Consider the following 25,084-nt stretch of genomic DNA (forward strand, 5'->3'; position numbering starts at 1 on the left):
AGATCAGTCAAGAAAGACCACTACTGTATGATATCACTTACATGTGGAATTTTAAAAAGCCAAACTTGTCAAAACAGTAAAATGGTGGTTATCAGAGGATGAAATGAAGGGTAGTAAGACAAATGTTAAGGGTACAAATTTAATGAGAGTAGTAGTAAATAAGCCATAGAGAACCAATGCACAGTGAAACGAATATAGACAACAATGTTGTATGATCAAACTTGCTAAGAGTCTCGAACTTGATTATTTCAACCTTTAAAAAAGGATAATTATGTAATATGATAGAGGTGATAATTATTATTACAATGGCAGTCAAATTACAGTATGTAAATATATCACATTAACATGTTGTACACCTTAAATTTACACAATGTATGTCAACATACGAAAAAAACATATTAAGGGTTTTTTTTTTTTAATATGTAAAAAAACACAATGCATTGTAGTTAAGAGCAAATAGGCATTGGCTTCGATAGCCTTGGTTTGAATTCTGGCTCCAGTAGCGCCTAACAGTGTCCCGGTTATTAACCCCCATAAGTTTTCATTATCCTAACTTATAAGTAAGAATAAAACAATACCCACCTCACAGCACTGTTAAGGGGCTTAATGAGAGAAATCCATGCATAGTGCTTACCTCAGCTGCCTGCACATAGTTGGGGTAAATAAATGTTGGCTATTAGTATTAAATGACCTATATACGTATATACAAGACAACACATGAAAGGAAGAGAGTTTATATGCAACACTTTCATGTGCAGAAAAAGGAAGTGTCCTACAAGTTAAGAAAAATACACAGATGAGGAAAAAGACTTATGGGAAAATGAGCAAAAAGAAAAAAAGAAAAAGAAAAAAAACAATATACAAAAGATTAAAAAGAAATGAGCTTATCAAAAGATACTCAAACTATTAATACAGATTCTCCCTAATCAGTTTGATAAAATCAATAGTTTGGCAATACTATTGGTGAAATATAAGGAAAATACAATATGATTAAACCTTAGTTAATTTGAAAATACATATGTGCACTCTCTAGAAAACTCTACATGTGGACCTTAGAGAAAACATTGCCCATGTACATGTAAAAAGATCTTTGTAGGAATATTTGTAATAGCAAATATTTGGAACAATTTTGCATAAGATAAATGCCCAGCAAAATGTGGTTTATGCTTATGAAAATCTTATACATAATTTTCCCTTGCAAACTGAATTTGTGTGAAGTTCAAAAATTCCAATGAGAAGCATGTTGTTTGCTCACATAGTTTTCCCATCATATCTTAAAAATTTGTAGAGAAAAAATGGTGAAAACGGTATGAAGATCTTTGAATAGGGATATGTTATACTTGTGTAACTATAGTTAATATCCAATTTTTTTTTGCCTAATAAAACATACTTTTCCTTGAGATTATATCTACATATATGTGTATTTATGTCACATCTATATATGTGCACATGGGTGTTTGTGTATATATAAAATTTTACCCTGAAAATTGTTATTTTCCCATTGATTTTATTAATAAAATTTCAGAAGCTATGTAGGAAACGGGGTCCTAAAGTATTTTATTTATAATATCTACATAAAATCATTTTAAAATGTCATTTCTAATTTGAATATTTGAAAAAAATATTTTGTTACAGTTAAAATAATCTGAATTTTCTATGAATTTTCAGATCAAATGTGTCTATTTAAATGTGTAGATTAAAATTTGTACCTGAATAAAGTAAGGGGTGTTAAAATGAAATATAAAATAGAAACCACACTTGAGAATTCCCTGGCAGAAAAAATCATTCAAGCCACATAAACACTTTAAGACTAAATGTAGCCCTTTTCATGAGTATAAGCAAACCTTAACTTGGGATATTTCTTGTAAATACCTCTGATAATCATAAAAAAAACTTATGTCACCATTTTAAAACTGGTATGAGATAATCACTTGTAACCAATCACCTGCCACCTGGAAACCCCCATTGTAATAACCAACCACTATTAAAGTCAGCAACTTCTTCATTTTACTTTAGAAGCCATTCTGTAACTTCATGTCCCTGAGTTTTATAGTAGTAAGTCCTTGGGGTGCCTGGGTGGCTCAGTCAGTTGAGCATCTGACTTCGGCTCTGGTCATGATCTCACAGCTCATAGGTTGGAGCACTGCATTGGGCTCTGTGCTGACAGGTCGGAGCCTGGAGCCTGCTTCAGAGTCTGTGTCTTCCTCTCTCTCTGCCCCTAACCCACTTGCATTCTGTCTCTGTCTCTCTCAAAAATAAATAAACATTAAAAAATTAAAAAAAAAACATTTATATTAGTAAGTCCTTGAATTTGAGGATTCCCAGTTTAAAAACTGTTCTTATATTCCCAATAAACTTATTAAGGATTATTTATCGATGTGGTGGTTTAAATTTGGTTATTTCTGGATTTTTGGCAAATGGAACCAGAAAAAGATGAAAGGGAGACCGACTTTAACTCCTTAGGATCTATACAGTCACAGTAGTTTGCTCCAGGGAGCTAAGTCAAGCAGTAGAAACCCTTACATATGAACAGTTTGGTACAAGCTTTTAATTTTTTCCCATCACTTTATTATTAGCATTGTCCTATGACTCTAGACTTGAGTTTTTTTCCAGTGGATTATCCAAAACATTTTAAGAATAAATCCTTAAGGTGCACAGACTGATAATACTGAAATATATTTCAATATACTGGTAATAATGAAATATTGATTCTCTTATGTTACCCTTTTCAGGCCCTCATGACATGACTGGATCTCAAAGAACTCTAATAATTAACCAAATTTCAGTGTTTTCAAACTATGTATCATGGATCCCCCCAAATTTAGTGGTAGTATATGGTGTATACATGTGTTCGGCTTGGTTGGAGAGGGGAGAGGGGAGTGCTGATACTGCATAGTGCTGATAGTGGCTTTTTCTCTTGTATGCAGTAGGCTTCCAGGCAAGTTTGTTTGGGTTATTGGCTGGTTTTCTCCAGAAAGGTTTCATAAAGGATTGCTAAATAGAATAAATTGAAGACTATTTGTTGACATATTAGACGAAGGGTTAGTATCCAAAATCTACAAAGAACTTATCAAACTCAGCACCCAAAAGACAAATAATCCAATGAAGAAATGAGCAAAAGACATGAACAGACACTTTTCCGAAGAAGACATTGAGAGGGCTAACAGACACATGAAAAGATGCTCAACATCTCATCTTCAGGGAAATAGAAGTCAAAACCACAATGAGATACCACATAACATCTGTCAGAATGGGTAAAATGAACAGCTCAGGAAACAACAGATGTTGGCAAGGATGCGGAGAGAGGGGAACAGTTTTGCATGGCTGGTGGGAATGCAAACTGGTGCAGCCACTCTGGAAAACAGTATGGAGTTCCTCAAAAAATTAAAAATACAACTACTCTATGACCCAGCAATTGCACGACCAGCTATTAACCCAAAGGATACAAAAATGCTGATTTGAAGGGGCACATGCACCCTATCAACGGCAGCACTATCAACAAAAGCCAAATTATGGAAAGAGTCCAGATGTCCATCGACTGATGAATGGATAAAGAAGATATACATAGAATGAATATTACTGAGTAATAGAACATGACTCAGAAATTAGAAAGAATGAAACCTTGCCATTTACAACATTGATGGAACTAGAGTATATTATACTAAGCAAAATAAGTCAGAGAAAGATAAATATGATTTCACTCGTGGAACTTAAGAAACAAAACAGGTGAACATAGGGGAAGGAAAGGAAAAGTAAGATAAAAAGAGAGAGGCAGGCAAACCACAAGAGACTCTTAAGTAGAACAAACTGAGGATTGCTGGAGGAGTGTTGGGTCAGCGAATGGGCCAATTGGGTGATGGGCATCAAGGAGGGCACTTGTTGGGATGAGCCCTGGGCATTATAGCTAAGTGATGAATCACTAAATTCTATTCCTGAAATCATTACTACACTATATGTTAACTAACTTGGATTTTAATAAAATTTAAAATTAAAAAAAGAAAAAAGAAAGAAAACACTTTGTATAGAGAAGTTATTGTAAGCATAAATGCCTAACTGGAGAAGTCAGGCATCTTTTGTTTACCAGAAATTGGATAATAGGGTCATGAAAGACTCAAATATTTTACAGTTATTAATCAGTACTTTGATCTAATGGTTTTGAAAATAAAGTGGAAATATTTACTCTGCAGAATTTTCCTTGACTTCCTCCACTTAATTGCATACACATAGGCAGATAATATTCTTTGAGTTTTCACAGTTTGGAGTAGAAGACATTAGAGACCCTGTACAAGATACTAATGATGGGTTGTACATTTGTAGCAGTAGGAATGAATACAAGGAAACCTTAGTAAAGTTGAACAAATTGAGGAATTTCTGGGCTAAAATTATTCGCCTCTTCATTTTTTAATCCATTAGTCATTTGGGCAGAATACATAATAAATATATTTCCAGAATTGATGAGTTCTTAAATCTTAACATTAGTCCATGTCAAAAATGTTTTTTTAACACGGTTAAGAATTTTCTTATAAAGGTGGAAAGCTCCCCTCATTTTCTTAATCTCTGGCTTCTTTCAGTATGGTATGAAAATATTCATCCTGCTGCAAGCAGACATTAGGTACAGAATTTTGTGTTCATTCTTAAAATGTAAATTTCACTAAATTAAGATGCTGCTGAATTTGTTAGTGTGTTTTATTATAATGTGCATGTTTTCTTTTGTAAAATTTGTAATTGAATAACAAAAAATTTCTGAGTGACACAATACCTGATCTTAATAAATGTTTCTTTAAACAAGGTAATCTATGAAACAGCACATTAGTTAGAAGTCAGGCAGAAAAAACTATGCACACAAGCACTCGTTGTGAACTGGGGGGGAAATCATGGTAAATACAGTCTAATTTTCCGTGATTGCCAATGAAGTTTGTCCCTGTGACTAGAACTAGCACATCTCTTCATGTATAACATGAAATGGCATAACTGAGTATGAGAGCCATGTAAATCATATGTGCTAAGAAATTAAAGTCCTGAAACTTAAGAACATTTCGAGTTGACCCTTCAAAATCTCGCAATTTCAGGCAAATACCAAAGAATGGTAATTTTGTGTTGGATAATAAGAATAAGTCCTATCTACCTCTGTGTACAGTTGCAACTTAACGATTCTGGAACAGAACACATCGTGTTCAGATCCAGAAAAATTAATAGATTTTATCCGCATGTATTTCTACTGTTTCCTTGACAACTACTATAGATGCTGCTATCACCATGGGGATGGTTCTTCTAAATGAAGCAGCAACATCCAAGGGAGATGTTGGAAAAAGACGGAGTAAGTCTCTGTTGCTATTTTTGTAGTTTTGCTTTAGTCTTAAGGTTCATTTAAATAAAATGGGAAATGTATAAAAGTCCTTAGAAAACAAATTTCTAAAGAAATGTTCTGATTTAAGTGTTTTTGGAGGGCTTTTCTGTTTTGTTTTTGTTTGTTTTTTGGGTTTTGTTTTGTTGTTGTTGTTTTACTTTTTTTTTTTTTTTTTGGATGTGTGTGTACAAATACTTAAAAATATATTTCTTCCAAAATGGGTGTGGGCGATTTTCTGTGGAATTGCATATAAAGGAAAGCTGTTACCCTTGTCAGGGCTGCTCTGACCCATGTCTACTGAAGCTGAGTCCCCATAGTAATGTCCACGCTACAGAGTGACATAAAATTCTCTGTTCAGAGTCTTCAGAGACTTTATTGATTAAGGCTGTGTTCCTTTTACCCCAAGAATCAGGCATACATTCAAGGACTCTGTTTTCACATGGGTTTTGTACACTGAAATATAATACCTTTCCATTACCTCCAAACCTCTTTTGATCAACGTTTGAAAAAGGGGTGATCTGTTGACAGTGTCTCTTCCAGGGTCCTTGCCTTTCCCATTGGTATTCCAAGATTTACAACTGTACGGATTTCCAGCATTCTGTTTCTAAGCAAGTTAACTAGGTTTTATCTTTCTTCCTTCCTTCCTTCCTTCTTTCTTTCATTTATTTTTTTTATCCTTTGATAGAACTATTCCTTTCGGGGGGTTGTAGAAAAAAAATACATTTTTATGAAGTAGTAGATTTTGGCTAGACAAAGGAAGAACATATGAAAAAAATCTACCCTCAGGAGCATAGGTTAGGAAAGAAGAGAGGGCCTTAAATTTCCTGCCACAAACCTTTTTACAGTATTATCAGATCCCTATATAATTTTATGATTAAACCCATAATTAAAATTTTTCCCAATACTCTGCATTTCTGGAAACTTTTTACACCCTGAATTTATTTATAGGTATCCAAGAGACACATAATTTATCTTAGTTTAAAATAAAAATCTAGACTTATTTTCTTCTTGTAAGTATCACCTATGGTGACATGTATATAAATAAATCATCATGATTTCTAAATAGTTGTCTTAAGTGTTAAAATATTTTGGATGTAATTTACAGTTTAGTCTGTCCTTTGTTTTCCCATGATTTACTATTGTAAAGAAACTATTCAAGACTCTAATGCATAAGTAATGTGCAGAATGTCATTTTATGATATATCTATCAAACAATATGCTCTTGGAAATGACAGATAATGTTTATGTTATTTATTATATGTCCTGTCTTATTAAAGTAGGTAATGGTAAGAAATACATAAATTTTTAATCTTACAACATCTGTGAAGTTTATAAAATCAGTACTTCCAACTTTCCTCTTGGTAGAAATTTCTCTGCATATCACTCCAGCCCCAGCACTGTCAAACTATTTATTCACGTGTAGTTTGAGAGGAAGAGACATGGCAAATATATTTTACAATTATTCCTTTTTGATATATAATAATACAATGGCTGTGATTGTAATTGCTCAGGTCAGAATGATTGTGTCATAGCATTTCCTCACAAGTCTGTTAACTTGTCTGGGCTGCAGTGGTTAATTCAGTAATTACTACCTCCTCACTAGTACTCACTCAGTTCCTCTCCCTTCCCTATATACGAGGACTTGACTAATACTATTTTGTTCCACTGTGCAGAATCAAGTAAATATATTGTTTTACTTGATCATGTACTTTGAGCTTCATTGACCATGGAGCACGACCAAAGTGGCAAAGGGAATAAAAGGGTTTTACCTAGCTTCTAAAAATTAGAAAAAAAAAAAAAAAAAAGAAAGAAAGAAAAGAAAGGAAGGATGAAGTGTTTGATAAAAATACCAAACGTGGTGAGGTATGAAATAAAGCATCACGTAATTAATTACGGGTTTAGTAACATTGTTATAAGCAGGGATGTTTTAACATTGTTACATCTAGTGCCTGGTGTCTGTCATAGTTGGATAGTCCACACATTTTTAAAAAGGTGTTTTTTTCATTTTGAGGTATTCAACCAGATTTTTACTTTATCTTCTGCCAATATTCATTTGAAGTTCAACTGCATGAACTTTGTCTGAAATGAAATGTCACAGAGGCTGCAATTGAATGCTTTTAAGCGCTTATGACTTTCAACAATTTGTACTCAAAACTGATTGATATTCCTGTAGAATTGAATGAAAACTGACAGATTTCTAGACCATTTTTTGACAGTATCATACCTTACCTACTGCTTGATTTCCAGGATTGTAATTAAACCTGGTCTCAGACCTGCTAGAAGAATACTTTTAAATGTATTTTATCATTATGGAAGTATATAGAACTGCTAACTTTTCCTTGTTCTCCTGTGCCTTAGTATTTCATTTCTTTACTCCTCTTTCTTTTATAATTATTTCAGATTTTTTTCAATATTTTCTAAGAATTACCTGAAACTAATGAAAGTATACAAGTATTGTGCAAATGTTTGATTCTTAAGACATGCTTAGATTTTTCTTATTAAGAGCTAACTCCAATTTCTACTTATTTATGGCATAGATTTAAGTCAGTTTCAATTTTTTAAAATGTATTTAAGTTTTTCATAATTCTAAACATGTCTGCATTTAATTGGCTCAGATTTTTAACAAGTATTTTAATTTTATGAACATATATTTTACTAATAGAAATAAATTTTGTTTAAATACCCAATATATTTTCATATGTATTCCCATTGCATATGTTACAGATATTATTACTCTTTTAGAGTAAAATCTTCCTAACCATAACAGAAAGAAAAGAAAACAAAAAAGTATTTTCCCTATTGTCAACTTGCCTGGTTTAAAGTGGTAGGGGAAACCTAGACCACAGCACCTCTTACTGTAATACTGGCCTTCCCTACCTTCGTGAAAACAAACAACTCTTTGACACAGTGACCTACAATGTGGGGGGGGATGTCCCCACTTTGGCTTTCCAGAATCCACATTACTTTGTTCCTGAAGCCTTTATTCTTAACTTTTTGTCCACCAGGATGACTATTTCTAAGTAACAGGCTTTTACCGAAGCAGTAATCTAGTCAATAATCTAAAATAACATTTCCTTGTAAATATTGCATGGCACCTGAAAAAAGTAAAATTATAGTTACTTTTCTGATAATGCAAATGTCTATGCTAATATAGCCAATGCTTTATAATGCAGGGGCTGATAATCATGTTTGTGGTTTTCACATATTTTGTCTTGTTTTGATCCCTCTGGGGCATTTTAGTACTCGTAGGAACTCTCTAAGAGAAGAAAACCACCAGAAGACTTAGATCAGTCACTTTTGTTGTTTTCATACCCCAAATAGTCCATTTTCATTGAGAAGAATGTGGAAAATAATGAATACATTGTATTTTGGATTATCTGGTTTGTTGTGCCTGTATGTGCCATGAACTATTAAAATGTAAGTATACTGTTATTAATTGAATGCATTTCAAAAACATGCATTTGGGTTGCATGTGTCTAGACCCTAATAGCATTGTCTGTCTCTTTCTAGTAATTTGCCTAGTGGGATTAGGCCTGGTGGTCTTCTTCTTCAGTTTTCTACTTTCAATATTTCGTTCCAAATACCATGGCTATCCTTACAGGTAATATCATTATATTAATGTGTGTGTTTGTGTTTTTAACTAATAAACAGAATTCCCGTGGGTAATACATATTTAAAGGCTAACATAAAGTAGCTAACTCATTTGCCAAGTGACTTTAAACTCAGTTAAGCAAGTTTTTGAGCACCTGCCATGTGTTCAGCTTGGACTTTGCAGAGGACTTAGTAGGCACAGGCCCTGTTCCCAGGCAGGGTATCGTTTCATTTTAGAGATACGTATTACATATGTATTATATATGTACATATAATAAAACGGGTTTAGCTTTGTGGAATTCATCAGAATTTCTCTCTCTTGTTTTGTCTGTCCATCTGATCATTCACATGCAGATTCTCTGGCTTCGTCAGGTTCATATAGGATACATGTTTCCTTCATTTTATTTCTAGCATCTCTCAGAGCTAACAAAATACAGTGTAGGAAAGCAGTATGAACCCGAAAAGATACCAAGTTTACATTTGACAGGTGTTATTCCTTTATTAGTCTAGCACATGGATTTATGCTACAGTTACCTTAGTTGTGGTAGATCCCGCTTTGGGTTTTGTTTTTCTTGCACTGCATCATTTTCCTTTTGAATAAGCTTTTATTTTTTTCTCAGAAATTTTAATCAGCTCTCTTATGAATGATCATGGCAATAAGCAGCTGATACACATCACAAGAGCAAGTTTTGCTAAAAGGACTGCAGAGATTACATGCCAAAGATTTGGACAAATCCTGAGCTAAATCCTAAAAACCTGACAGTCCAGGGGAAAAATATCTATTTGTACAACTAGTTCACTGGAGGAAAAAATAAAGGTGATAGCAGAAGCAAGAGTGACAGAGGTAATAAATGAAAGAATGAAAGAGAGTAGAAATGTAAGATGTTGATAAGGAAGTAAAAGAAATTTCCTCCCACTGAATTGTCGCGTGTGAGAAGCTTGGTCAGTTATGAACCTAACATAGCACCGCGTTCTCAAACGGCTTCCATTCCCAGAAGGGTGTATCTGTGGCACAAGCATTGTAGTACTTGATTTAAAAGAAAAAAAAAATCAACTTGCTCTTCTCCACAAAAGCAGTTTGTAAGGAGCGAGAGAATGAGATATAGGACACCATCATCAGAGGAAAAGGAAAACATGCGCAACAGTCCCGAAGGCATGTGCTGGTCTGAGAACTTACGGAAAGACACTTGTGGCTATCCGTCTTCACAGAGAGTGAGGCCCTGCGTTTAACCCTGAGGACCAAGGGCTAACTTAACGTACTTATTTGTGGCAGACATACATTGAAGTGGGCTTGCAAAAGAAAAGGAGAATGAGTTCTCATCCAAGACCAGATCCTTGACTTTGAGAGGAACTGCAAGGACAAGTACACTTTTTTCCTTTAAAACGAATGAAAAAACTGCCCACTGCTTGCCTACCGCGGATAATACCTGTCCTGTGGATAAAACTGTTAAGCTCTCCCTTCGTGAAAATGCACATTTGAACATAACAGCATACACTAATTTAAAAATCACCTTTAGCCAGGGACGTCAGTTCTAGTTCTCCCTTTTAATTACAATGTCTGAGAATTTTAACTTTTGTATCAAAAAAAATACCACTGATAGTTTAGAGGTAATTCTGAACACAGTTCTGAATTTTTATTAATTAGTTCCTCATAATTTTGAATTCTGTTTAATCTACAGTCTTTCATTTCTTCTATATGTAGTCATCTTTACATGTTTTATTTCTGTTTTGACTTCAGTCTTAAACGTCACAAAATCTTAAACCCTTACACCCTTCATGATATTTTCTCAGTACTTCACGCTGTTATTTTTGTTGATCTTTCTAACTTTTGAAGGGGTAGGATCTGCATGAAATATTTATCCTGTTTCCTTCAATCTGTCCCACATTTTAGTCTTAGGGGTTTTTTTGTTGTTGTTTTTCTACAGTATCAGTAGGTTTCACACCATCACTAACTCTCCTAGGTTCTCTGTTAGGTTTCAGTAAGCAAACTTCCTGGATTTAAATCCCTGATCTGTTACTGGATGTGTGACCTTGGACAAGTTACTGGACTCTTCTGAACACTGGTTTTCTCATTTGTAAATGGAAAAAAAATTTACATGCTTCATAAGACTCTTGTCAGGATTACATGAGAGAATGCATGTAGATTACTTAACACATTACCGAATACATGGTAAATGCCACATAGTATTAATTACTCCATAACTGTAAGTTGCTAATTATCAGTATTAATTATTCAATAACTAAGTTGCTAATTATCATCATTAATTCAGATGTAAATATTTCAAACTCATTTGTATTTAATCTCCTTTCCTAAGCAGGATTTTCTTTACACTGAAGATTAAGTAACTGTTTTATATTTGCATGATTCAGTTGAGTGAAGAACAGATTTTCCCTGAACCTTTTGACGAACTTAATTGGACTCCTGAGTCCCTTGAAACTACCAGTGAAATATCAAGATTATTAAGAATTTGGTCTAATTACCATCTGAGCCATGGTTCAGAAAGGAAATTTTATTCCATGGGTAGCAATGAATTCCTTTTTATATTAAATAAAGATTAACTTTAGGCTTGTCCCATCTTCAAAGAAAAGCAAAGAGCTAGTAGTGATACACGATAGTCTTCAGTAATGGGTAATTCCCCATTATTTTTCAGGGACACACTTTGACCTACAAAAAATCAAAAAATTTCCATAAAAGTACTTATGACCCATGTCTCTCATTTAGTAAAAAACTAAAATGAACCATTCTCTGTTAATTACCACTTCACTTCCTGTTTATAAAACTCTTTAGAGAGAGAGAGTGGCAGAATGGACAGATAATATTTACATTCAGAAGAGTGGAGTTCAAGTTTAATGTATATTATAGTAATTGAGAGCTCTAACTCTGCAGTCACACAGATCGGAGTTTGAATCTTAGACCCTCTCTTCACTAACTTTGAGACTTGGAGTTAGTCACTTAAGTTCTTGGTCTTACTTTTCTTCATTTCTAAAATAGTGTTTTAGTTTCTTTATGGGGTTTGGAGACAGGTTCAGTTGTTAGGTTTGTGTCACGTTAATGCTGTATCGTTTGCCAAGATACTTAACTCTGCTGAGCTTCTTTCTTCATTGGTAAACTTGGTCGAACACCTGTCTCAGAATGTTGTGGGGAAAAATTATATAATTCGTAGAGCCTGAAATGTAGGCTTCTCGATAAATATTACTTCGCCTACGTCTTACCTTTACAATAACTTCAGCATTTTACCTCATTACATTTGTGTTCAGCATTTTACTTCATTACCTTTTTCACTAAGTATTCATACAGAACTGTTTCATGTATTCAAGTCATTTTCATTCTGTAATACTGTATGGTATTATAGAGAGAAGTCCTTGAAAATACCTTTTTTGTATCTCCAAAGTGCTGTGCACATAGTAGGTGCTCTTCATATTAGTTGAACGTTGAACTCAAAAACATTTTTTATTTATTCCTCATCTAAATGCAATAGGAACCGTTAAGATAGAAAAGTAGTGGGGAAAAAAGAGTACTGGTTGGCCACATTGCACAACTCCAGAAGATGGAATTCACATCAAATGATACCCCGTGGAGTTGTCAGGGTATTCCACACACCTAAAGGGATGTGTGGTTTGTTGAAAGATAATTATTTAGAAACCAGAGCTATAAAGATACTTATTGCAAACTCAGATTGATTCTTAGCTGGCTGACATCAAATATTAAAAATCTATTATTAAAATTGCGTAAAATGGACATAGAAACTACCTTCTATTGTTTTTTTAAAAAAATACTTGTATTTCCTGATGTCCTTGGCTATTTTGAGAGATAATGAGTAACAAAAAATGGATTTACCTTCAGTAATGGAAAATACACAAATAGCTGGAAATGAGAGCTATTCATATGAATTTTGAGAAAAGTATGATACTGAATAAGTACAGCAGGGCCAAAAAATCCCAGGGTACAGTATTATAGCAGTATCACATTTTCTATATCTTACATGTGGATCTTTCATCTGTAGAGACCATATTAAATATAGCCTTGAGCCGTACAAATATAAAAATAATATCAAAATGGTGTGGTGATCAGCCCATAATACATGTAACTGCTAAGAATTTCACTGGGATTGTCTTTCTCCTGCTGGGTTCCAGCTTTGAAGAATGACATAAGTGACCAAAGATGTAGAGAGGATTCGGGGAAGAGCTGGAATGCTCTAAAGGCACCATTGTCTGGCCCTTCTCTTGTATAGATAAGGAATACAGTGCTAAATCTTGTAATAATACTGTGCAAATGGAAATTGAATCTTAAGGACTATTTTTTCCATATTGTTGTATTTCATTGTGGTGTATTGGAAAGTGATCTGGACTGAGTGAGAAGATATGATTTGGACCATGGCACTTTAAAACTGTAACCTCAGGCAAGTCTTTTAATCTTCTCTGAGCCTCAGTTTTCCTCATCTTTCAAATAAAGGCCATAATATTTATCTCATGAGTAAGACAAGTTGTAGCAAACTATCGTTTTACAGATGTAAGATAACTTTTAACTGTGAGACCCCACATTCCAGTCGTGGGCTACTGTGCTTAGCGGCTTTACAGACAAGCCCTCAGATACAAATCTCAAGCAATAGACTCTGACCCATGGAATTAACCATCTGACAAGCAGTATATTTTTAAAATACTCCTATATGTGCATACGCACTCCACTCCAAACAAAATGTAATTTCATTTAGTTACCTGTGTTTTATTACTTTAAGGAGGAAAGCAGAACCAAAACAAATGACAGAAATATACCGAACTCTGCCTAGGACAGGTGTAGTCTCAGCCCTTTTTCAACTAACGAAAATGTCAAGATAATAAAATAAAATACAAGTCTCTGAAATATGTACTAAGATTTTTTAATTTTTTAATGTTTATTTATTTTCGAGAGAGAGTGTGTGTGTGAGCAGGGAAGGGTCAGAGAGAGAGGGACACACAGAATCCAAAACAGGCTCCAGGCTCTGAGCTGTCAGCACAGAACCCAACACGGGACTCAAACTCACAAATCGTAAGATCATGACCTGAGCTGAAGTTGGATGCTCAACCGACTGAGCCACCCAGGCGCCCCTCTGTACTAAGATTTTTAATCAACATTTGGTAATTTCAGCAGTAAATACTAGGAACCTCTACATAAGGCCAAAATAATTTTTGTAGAAAATTGTTTTGTTCCTTGATGTTTTGTACTGCACATTCTAAGCCCTTCAACCTCAGAACACGTAGTCTGAGCAGACACACACAGATAGCTCTCGAGGGTCAGTTCCGTCTTGAAAGTGCAACTTTCTCCACCATCCAGCACCCCACTGAAAACAGGAAAAGCATAGAGAGCTCCCATGGCCTAGAAGACTTTTTGCTTCTTCACCTTTCCCCCAACCTTAGTCCACACACTAGCTTTATGTTTTTCCCCAGAAATAGTATCCACATTCCTGATCATGTCTAATCATTAATAATCATGTTAGACAAACTGTTACTAAGTTTCTCTGTGTTCAGGCTGTGTAGAGAAGTGGCCTTGGCAGTAGTTAGATTTGACCTCTGGTGCCCTGTGCGACCATAGATACAGAAAGGTTTCCATACTCAAAGATCTCTTCCCTTCTCCTAATAAAGTCCTGAATTTCCTTAGGCCTTGTTTTAGATCGTTTGCTTCAGACTTGAACTTTTTCTGGGTTCAGTAATTTATTATTACAAAGCAAAGAAGCAGGTTAAAGAGGCCTAGCTAACAGCCATGATGTACTTCTCCCTTGCAGTCCCTTAGAACATTTAATATAGAGTAAAGGTTAAAAAAAATCTCACGAATAGGAATCATTGAGTTCCACCAACTACAAGGCCAAACAGGAGTGAAAAATCAAGTAGTGGGCCATCCATGCTCTCTGGAAAGAAGCAAGGCTTTTCCTGTCTTCTCTACCTTTTTTTTTTTTTTTTTTCCAAAACCAAAATGAAGTGCGAGCAACTGCTGATTGAACACATGAATGATTTCTGTAAGACAGAGTGTCTTGTAATCAGGTCTCCCTGACCTAGTTTGAGAATAGGCAGTTAGTACAGAAGAAAATTGTGTCCACCCGAAGAGCTCAGAGAACTTAACAAGCTCCCAGTTGGACAGAATTCACTCATTTAAGAGCATTGTGTACATGCTGGTTTTTTTTAAACACCAACAAAAGACAGTTTAAGGTAAGTAAAAACAAAATGCATGCCACTGTTTCATCCCTATTTAAATATTTCACAGGAAGAAAAAAGGAATAAACATGCTGTGCATATAATCAGTGTCTCCAGTGACCAAGACCAGAGGTCTCTTCTCGTTCTACAACCCACATAATCATTCTAGCACTTTAGTTGACCAGCTCCTCTTTGAAACGTTTTACCTTGGATTTTGTAACATGATACTTTTACACCTTCCTTTTTCCTTCCCAATTATTTCCCACTTCCTTTTGCAAGTCAGATCCTGAACACCTTTCTCCTGAGATCTAGAACCAGACCTGAATACCACATTACCACCTCACCCCCCACACGGCTAAAGGGCAGCCTCCTCTGTGCTCCAAACCTATTTTCTGCTATTCTCCCCATTTTCCCTAAGACGATGTTCTTCTCACAGTCCTAGAGGAGTCACTTGTCTGGGCCTCCATCACTCCTAAGCTTATCTCCCAATGTATAGTCATTATCTTCCATAAGCAGTCACTTATTCTAGAGTAACACAGAATTAATTTAAGATATGCACAGATTATGTTGCTTTATCAAAATCCATTAATGGATAATAACAAGAAAGAGGGGAAAAGCTAATACATATTCCTTTACATGATCTAGAAAAGCAAAAAGATAAAAATTTGAAATTTTTCATAATCAACACCTAGGTTATCGATGTCAATTCTTTGGCTTGTTTATCTTTTGAACCTAAGAAGGGATTATACCATACATATTTTATAAGCTACTTTATCCCTCTCATATACATCATGAATAGATTTTAGTGCCATTAAGTATTCTACAATATGATTTTACTAGGGACATAATAACTCCATTGTATCCATCACCTTAAATTCTTTCAAGTTTGATTCTGTCTGTGTCCTCTATTTCTTCTTATAACACACACAGCCTTCATCATACCCTATGACGTAGTAGTACACGAGTCAGCATCTATTGCCTGTGGACCACATCTGGCCGCCTGGCCATTTTTGTGTGCCATGTAAACTAGGAAGTGTGTTTACAGTTTTAAGTTAAGGGGGGGGGGAATATCTTGTGACGTGTGAAAATTATTTAAAATTCAAATTTCAGTATCCGTTTTATCAGTACACAGCCAGATTCATTTGTTTCTATATCTTCTATGGGCTGTATTTGCACTACAACAGCTTAGCTGAGTGGTTTCAACAGAGACTTCTAGCCCACAGTGTGTATTCACTTTCTGGGCCTTTTACAAAAAGTGGACGGACTCCTCATTTAGACATACTGAATACAGCACAATGTTATTGTCATTCTTTGGCACATTTCTGCACTTAGCCCCTTTAGCCTAAGCCACTATCACTTCATTTAACTTCTTCTCAAAGTCAGAGTTTTGCTTTATATGCTTGTTTTTCAATTCCTCTAACACTTTGACTTGCCATCATATCAAGTATATCACTGTGTTATACTTAATTTTGTCTGGGTCTTACTTTCCTCTGGAAGAGAAGTATAATGGCCATGACCTTTAGTCATTACATGTGTTACGACCACCCTTCTATACATGATACTCTCATATACAATAGGTGGTCAATAAGTCTTTGCAGAATACTGATTGAGATGGACAGTGTTTGGCCCAAATTTGAGAAAATAACTACCATTTTAAACAATGTTTCTCTAGAAAAACTTATTTTGAATTTCAGATAATAACCTTGCTACCAACTTTTAGAACCTTGGTTCTCAGCAAGTCAAGGACTACATTTTTATGTCAATAAAATGTGTGCTAGTGGGAGGGAGTAATTAGGAAAGAGCCGGACCTGGAAGGTGTTTTGAGATTTCCATCCCATCCCTTCTTTGTATACACAGTCTCCTCTGCATCAGTGATGTGCTCTCAACAATAATCAAGTTACACAGACTAGAAGGGAATAGTTGCACCCATTTAAGCTAGAGAAAGGGAGAGTTTCTGGGACCTAACTGTGCTGGTTCTACCCGGCTCTCTAATCCTCCTGTGTAGAACTCACCGGCCTGGCCTCCGACTTCTACTACTACTTGAGTTCGTTGACCATACATACAGTCGCTTCAAAGCCGGTCACAGTAGTCAGTGTCTGTCACACACGTGCCGACTACCATGAACTGTGAGGAAAACCATTCATGACAGGGTGGAGGAGAGTCTAGACAGAAGTTGCTGGTGGCACCCAAGGCAGCTGCTCCCTCTCTGAGGAAAGCAGCCACAGCCCTGAAAAATACATTTCAAGTAAGAGGAGGCTATTCTGGTTTGCTATTCAACAGTTTTACCCAAGTATTTAATACCTTTTTACAGTAAGCATTATTGGAAAGATAATATCCAAGCATTATTAGAAACATAAATATATGAGAACTGTTATGCCCTAAGATTACTAGACAGGTAAATGAAAAGAAAAAAAAAATCTTGTCGGAACTTGATGTGTAAGACTGAGGGACAAGTCCCGAGTGGTGAAATACATATGAAACATTCATACTGGAATATACGTTGGCTATTTAATATTAATATTCATATTAATATTGAATGATTACCTAGAGAATAACAGTGTATCCTTCTCTAAGAAGCATTTTAAGCAAACAGTTTTGACAGGCTTCAAGCTGTCCAATGTCTTCAAACACTTGTAAACTTGTAACGCTTTTTATGAAAAAGATTTTAACTATAAAAGAACAGGAAGTATTCTGTTAAATTTATCCTTCATTGTAGAATAGTATCAGTTCAAGATAAAATATATATTTGTCATTGCACAAAAGAATAAAAATGAAGGATTGTTTTAACAGCTTTTTATTTTTTTTTTTAATTTTTTTCTTTTAACGTTTATTTATTTTTGAGACAGAGAGACAGAGCATGAACGGGGGAGGGTCAGAGAGAGGGAGACACAGAATCTGAAACAGGCTCCAGGCCCTGAGCTGTCAGCACAGAGCCCGACGCGGGGCTCGAACTCACGGACCGCGAGATCATGACCTGAGCCGAAGTCGGCCGCTTAACCGACTGAGCCACCCAGGCGCCCCTTAACAGCTTTTTAAAAGAAATAAGTATTTTAGTTTGGGAAAAATCCCTAGCATAAACCAATAATGTGGTGACTAAGGATTCTTAGTTTATTTTAATATTAAGAAGATACAGAGATCCTTTTATTTTGTAAATTTAACATCTAAAAATGATAGAATCTTTTTTGCTTTTCCAGCTCCCAAAAGTTAGGAAGTATAAGATGATCACAGGGGTCATATTACTGTTTTTGCTCTTACGGTAAAGTATTTTTAGCGGTGATAAAAGGTGATCTTTAGTGCACCACACCTTGAAATGTTCAGACCATGATTAGAAAACAAAAACCAACACCCTACAAATCCTCAGTTTTGTTAAAGTTATAATTTTTTCAACTTTACATTCTAAATTGTTTATGATCAAGTTTTCTTTTTATCATTAACCCTCCTTCTTCAGTTAGCTTTAATCTTTAGGGGAAGCTTAAAATGCATGACGGAAAATGCCAGAGTTCCTCTCCAAAGGCCACATCCACGTGCATTGCCATCAGTGTTAAGGATTGTGTGGCCTGAACGGCAGCCGCTGCTGAATGCGCTGGGGACGTTTCCTGCGGACATTCTTGTTCTCAGAGGGGGTTAGCCTTGCGGTACCTCAGCCAGAACTTGCTAGTTTGAAAACAGAAGCAAGGTCTTGTTGCATCTAGGTATCAGCACATGATTTCCACCCTTGACTAATTTCTCAGAGACAGATATACAGAGTAATTGTTTTAGTTTGCATAGCATGTTTACTTTATAATTTACATTATATAACATTTTAAGTATTTACTGCAGATTTTATGTAAGGTTTTATTTTTTTTAATAGTGTTTACTTTGAGCACACAGTGTCACTAGGTTTGTAAAGTACAAGCTCTAGAAAGAACTCTGGAGATCATCCAAACAAACGTTCTTCTCACTAATGAGGAAACCGAGGTTCAGAAAGACCAAGAAATATATGACGAGGATATTATAAACATCCAAATAGTAAACTTACTAAGCTTAGTTTTCCAGCTACATGGCTTTTCAGCTATAGCAACCATTAACTTCATTTTCGTTTTAATGTTCAGTTAAAACGTGGTTTGTCTCTGGTTGTCCTACAAAGTTGTGTTGTCAAGACAGAAAAACCACCACGTATTAGAAAAAGGTACAAATCTCAAACAAAGTCAGTCAATGTTGTTTAAACTGACTTACCATTCTACAAGTTCTATTTCTGTTCATAGATTAAAACTTTGCTTAGGGAAGTTAAAAACAGCGATCTTCTGCTTTCATTTCTGTATGGACAAGCATCCATTTGTGTTTCCTCAGAATCTGATGACACGATTTACGTGTACATTCTTTTTGGTTCAATATAATTCAGTTATATATTTCATTTAAAAGAGATCAAGTGTTTAGTTATTTTGTGTAAGTGAATGAATTGCGGATTCAAGAGAAAAACGAATTTTGTTTTAATCCATCCACAGTTTTTATTCTAACTTTTACTTACATTGCCAGTTTAAATGCTGATTTAACTATGCTCTAACCAGCAATGAGAGCAGTTCATAGAAATAGGGTATTTTACCCAAACTTAAACACCACTAGTTCAAGTTCTTATCAGCATCTCTCCCACCCCTGCCTCTTCTCCCCACAAGCGTGACCCCATTTCAGGAACTAGTTCAGAGAAAATGCCCCGATAAGAAAGGAAAATGAGGTGAATTAATTATAATTATGACATTTTATATTACATTTACATGTAGTAACTTAGAATGAATAAAAAGCATATTGTGTTTCCTTATTTTCAGCATATAATTTTCTTTCTTTTTCAGCTTTTTAATTAAATGAAGCCAAGTGGGATTTGCATAAAGTGAATGTTTACCATGAAGATAAAGTGTTCCTGAGATATATTTTGAATTCTTGAGTTCATTTCCACATTGTGATAATCTAGCTTATTCTTGTGTAATTTTTTTTAAATGTGAGTTTTCCTGGTAAATTTAAGTTATGGAAGTAGATGGTTCAATTTCATATTAGCACTGGAAAGAACAAAGGAGACATTGAAATGTTTTCGAGCATATTATAGTCAGCGTATGCCTTAGGACTGAAATAAATGACAATGTAATTATCAATTCATGTGTTAGAACTGTTCACTCATTAGTAAGGAAAACCACAATGTTAGTAAGAGGAAACTATGAAATATATGTTAAAGAATCCTTAAGGTTGTACAGAGATAAGGTGTATGCATGAAAATGTCACAGTGAAACTCTACTCTTTGTCACTTCAGTATAAAGGATATGTGTATGATTACAAATAATGTTTTGTTCTTATTAATCATAATTAGATAAAGAGGGAGCTGGATGAATAGTGCCTATAACTGGAAGCCTAACCTGGGAAGTGGAGGTTTTTTCCTAGGATACAAATTTTAAAGCAAACAGGACCAAATCAACAAGCTTGAAGGCATCAGATGAGGGAAGCCTCCCGCCCAAACTAGACATTAATTCCTCTCTGACTTTAGAGGTATCAGACGTCAGAGCAGTCCTTCCCTCATTTCACTTCCGGGACGAGTTCTCGGAGCTGACTGGTTGCTGAAATGCTATCGTTTTAAAATTTAGATGTTAAGTTGAAACCCTCTTTAGTTTTAAATACATCTTCAGCTAGAGCACTGTGATAGGCTCACTGAGAATTCTTTCTGTAGGGGTGGGGCGCAACGGGCTTCCCTAGCCGCCTCTGCTTTTCCCAAAACATGGAAACTTCCCAGCAGTGTGGATGAACCTGGAGTCAGAGAAGTCTGGTTATGTACCTGCTGGGCCCCAGAGTTTGGGGGAATTAGTCATACTTTTTCTCTGTCTTCCCTCTTTGGAAAGTGTAAAATGAAACCAAAATTAGACTATAAAAAAAGAAAAAATCCAGGAATCCAGACTTAGAACTACAAAACTAACCCAGCGTGGCCATTTTCCCCATGTTCCATGGCAAAAGTTTGCAATTACAACTTGGTTCCCTGAATCCAGATAGCTAGAGAGTAGTCATCCTGTACATGGGTGACTCAGTGAAGCTTTCTTAAAAACCAAATATGGGAATCTAATCGTTAATATGTTTGTATGTCCTCTTTTAATTTATAAAGCGCTTTGGCAGATTTTTTTTTTCTTTACAACAACCCTGTAAGGTAGACAGGAATATAAATTTTGTCTGACTTACAAAAGCACTAGAAGCTGAAAGCTGCAAAGAATAGAAAAACAGAGCCTGTAACCGGGCTTTCAAACTCTCAAACCTGAATTTTTATTTTCTGTGGTGCTAAACAGTTGAGAAACACAATCAGCTCAATCAACTTTTTTCTCTTTTTTTTTTTTTTTTTTTTTAAGATTTTTGTCATCTAATTTTCATTAAGATCCAAATAATAGACCATGGAGAACTTTGTTGGTTAGGAGTTTCAGGCACACAGTTTCAAACAGGGACCAGGTGTACATCCACTGAATTTACTTATTTTGTACCTTTATGAAATTAATAAAGAATGGGAAATATCAAAGCCTATAGGGGCATATGAAGCTAAATTCCAGGGCAGTATGTGTGCTAGCAAGAAGTTGTCTTGTCAAAACATGATACGCAGTGAAAATTGCATAGTAATTCAGAACTATATTCACCTTACTACATATTCCCAAATCTGTTATTAAAAAGCACATTAGGTCCCCTAGTTCCTGTTCAAAGATTGATAGGTTTAGTACTGAAATGTCACTTACGGAAAAGCATTAAATGATCATGATCATTTATTTAATGCCTATCCCTACGTAGCACTTGACATGTACATGTAACTCCATTGAGTATTTTTACAGTTTCTAAGATTCTTTGAGAAAAGACATGCAATTGAAGTTTGAGACCAGATTTTACATGTAAACATATCTTTATTATAATTACATTGGTCTGTCCCCTTAAGGCTGAGAGTTCTTATTAAACAACATACATCTAGTCTCTATAAAGCTTAACATAGTGTTCAGTCGTGACCAAAGTCAGACAATGGCCCAGGTAAGGAGAACTTCCCTATCCCAGATTAGTAAAAGTTTTCTAGCCTATATTATGTAATTTCCTCTCAACATTAATTTCATGCCAACTATATAAAGACATTTTTTTTTTTTTTTTTTTTAGCATTTTATAGCTTACAAAGTTGTTGCTTTTCTAGACTGTTGTTGCATTAGGGAAGTGATTCTAGAAGGAAATAAACTGCCTCAAGACAAGTTGTTATTGGAAAGTGCTACAGGCAAAAACTACAAAGAGTGGTTCAAATGGAGTTTGCTTTCACAAGTTTGCATGTGGAAAACCACACATGTGATATAGGCTACCTTTACCTTTGCCAAACAAGTCACATTGAAAAATTAATTTGTATCTACTATGCTATATCCTCCAGCGTCACTTTTCAACCCTATTTACTGTTTTGAAGACTCCCTTAAAAACTGGTATGTTTCACCGTCTCCAGTTAGAATAAAAAGAATGGCTTTCCTACTTAGAATAAAAAAATCTTAACATAAAGTTCCATCTAAAGGAGTTTAATTTCTAACATCTGATGAATAAAATGTTGCATTTTGCTCAGCTGACTGTTCCTTTCATCAGATATTTCACATGAGTAAGCCTAGGAGTGTTGTGTGTATACTGTAATTTTCTTTTGCGTATACAGTAATATCCCTTGTCAATTAGCAATCCAACAAGCATGGTGATTTAGGGAGATTAGATCTTGTAACCATAGAGCTTGACAAGTACTCCCTTTCTTGCTATTAGGAGAACCTCCCTAAAGGTACGTGAACAGAGTAGTTATTTCTAAACAAGGCATATTATTTTGAGATCAAACACAGTAAACACTGCATTTTACAAGTACTGGTAACAAAGGCAAACACATTAACTGGAGCATCTAGGAACAAAACAGTTGAGTGGACTTTAGGAGACGGTGTTCCTCAGAGCTCATTAACCATTCGGTTTAAAATATTAAAACGAGGTTTTTCATATTCTAGCAAGAAACTGTACTGGGTCAAACCAATAATTTATCTAATAGAATTTTTCTAAGAGTGGGAAAAGGGGGACCATAGTAGTCACACTAAAATGGTTCAAGTATGTTCATGTTAGCCTCTAAATTCCTTTCTTTCATTCATGACCGTATGTCATTTATGAATCTTTCCATACTCCTTTTGTTATCTACTTATGTCTGAAATATATATATGCTGTGTTTTTATCATATAACAGTCTTAAGTATATACAAAGTTTTAATAAAGTATCACACATTCGGACTATAATAGGAAAATCAGGTCACTTGTTGGTACGTGTAATTCCATTAAAAATGATGCATACATATAGGCCATGAAAATGGCAAGATGAAAAACTCTAAGAACTCATGCACTCCACAGAAACACTAGGAAAACTGGCAGTGTCCCTCAATATTGCTTGAAGTCTGAAAGATAGTGAAAGGTTGACAGCAACCCTATGAATGCTTAAACAAAATATGACTTAAACTCAGATGGATAGTTTAATGGCATTTTAATCTTAGTCTCCCCAGTCAGCAGTGGTCTTAAAAATGGCAGCCTGTGTACCTGACTGTAGAGGAGGCAGAATGCTCCTGTTCCTAAGGAATAGTGTTTTGACCTGAGGATTACTGGGAGAATTCAGGCAAGGGGTTTGTCTTTGTTTCACCTAACTCGAATTCCTCAGGGTAGAAAAGTGACTACTAGGGTGTTTCTCTGAAATGATGAAATGAATTTTTGCCTCAGGCAGGAGCGTGGTAACAGTTGTGACAGACATAGACACAGGGCTGAATGCCTGAATGAAAGGAAGAGCTGGAGAGTGAATTACTTTGGGGAATAAAGGCTTTGAGAAGCTGCCATGTGCCAAAACCCAGATCAGGATGCATCCTCAGAAAAGATCTGAGAAGACGCTAAGCTTTTACTTCTTGCTGATGTTTACACCCAGCCCAAGCAAGACATGAAGGCTAGAGCACAGTTGTCAACTCCCTGGATAAGTGCTCAAGGGTGCCCCAACAGAGTCAGTGTGCAAAAGCCCAGGGGACTAGTTTCTTGTTTCTTTTTCTCTCTTTTGTCTGCAGGCACTTAAGGACACCTCTGTCAGACCACTAGCTGACCACTAAACCAATGAAACACAAACTTTGCAGACCACAAATGACAGCATAATTTTACAAAAACAGTTTTGAAAATTCACTAAATAGCTACAAAACTCACAGCAAGCCACAAAAACTAGCTGTGGAGAGGGAGCAGAATCCAATTTCTAGAGTTGCTTCATTACAGTATGTAGAATGACCAGTGCAGAAAACATACAAAGTATAAATTATACCCATACACAGGAAAGAACTTAACAGACACTGTCCTTAAAGCAGCAATTCAACTTCCTAAAGACTTTAGTGGTCGGTAATGTACTCAAAGAGCTAAAGGAAACCAGATGAACAAGGTATCACCAATTAGAGAATATAAATGAAGAAATAAAAATTATAAATGGAGTCAAATACAAATTCTAAAAGTGGAAAAACCGTAAGTGAATTGAAGAAGTCCCTAGAGCAACTCAACAGAACATGCAAATCAGACACAGGGCATGAGATGTAATTTGGCAATAACCTCATAAAAACAAATGGATAGAACTGTACATGAGCAGTTCTTATACGCTATCAAATGTAAGCTGCTATTAATTCCAACTAGACTTTTATAAATTTAATATAAACCACAAAGTAGTAAAGGAAGAATTGAGTAACTATATATATATAACATGTCGAAAACAAGTTGTAGAATGACAGAATTCCTTATGAGTAATTTCTTTAAATATAAATGCATTTAGCATTCCACCTAAAGGAAAGATTTGTCAAAAGGATTTTTAAAGTATGATATAACTATATAAAATTACATAAGAAAGGAAATCTCAAATCAATACCCTTACTTTACACCTTAAGGAACTAGAAAAAGAAAAGCAATCTAAACCCAAAGGTAGCAGAATGAAGGCAATGATAAA

General features: G+C 35.3%; 1 protein-coding gene across 5 annotated transcripts in view; it reads left to right on the plus strand.

Annotated features, from left to right (window-relative positions):
* Window positions 1-22,671, plus strand: part of TUSC3 (tumor suppressor candidate 3) — a 261,164-nt gene extending 238,493 nt beyond the window's left edge. For 2 of the 5 annotated variants that reach the window (XM_078445394.2, XM_078445391.2), the window contains 3 exons: window positions 5,243-5,317; window positions 8,858-8,948; window positions 19,930-22,671. In XM_078445394.2, the coding sequence (XP_078301520.1) occupies window positions 5,243-5,317; window positions 8,858-8,948; window positions 19,930-19,945 (182 nt within the window). In that variant the 3' untranslated portion in view covers window positions 19,946-22,671. Of the gene's footprint in view, window positions 1-5,242; window positions 5,318-8,587; window positions 8,724-8,857; window positions 8,949-13,277; window positions 13,339-19,929 lie in introns of those variants that run through there. The other 3 variants (XM_078445392.2, XM_078445395.2, XM_078445393.2) reach the window with 3 other exon arrangements.
* Window positions 22,672-25,084: the final 2,413 nt, after the last annotated feature.

Source organism: Panthera onca, chromosome B1 (assembly GCF_046562875.1).
Source record: "Panthera onca isolate mPanOnc1 chromosome B1, mPanOnc1 haplotype 2, whole genome shotgun sequence".
Lineage (NCBI taxonomy): Eukaryota > Metazoa > Chordata > Mammalia > Carnivora > Felidae > Panthera > Panthera onca.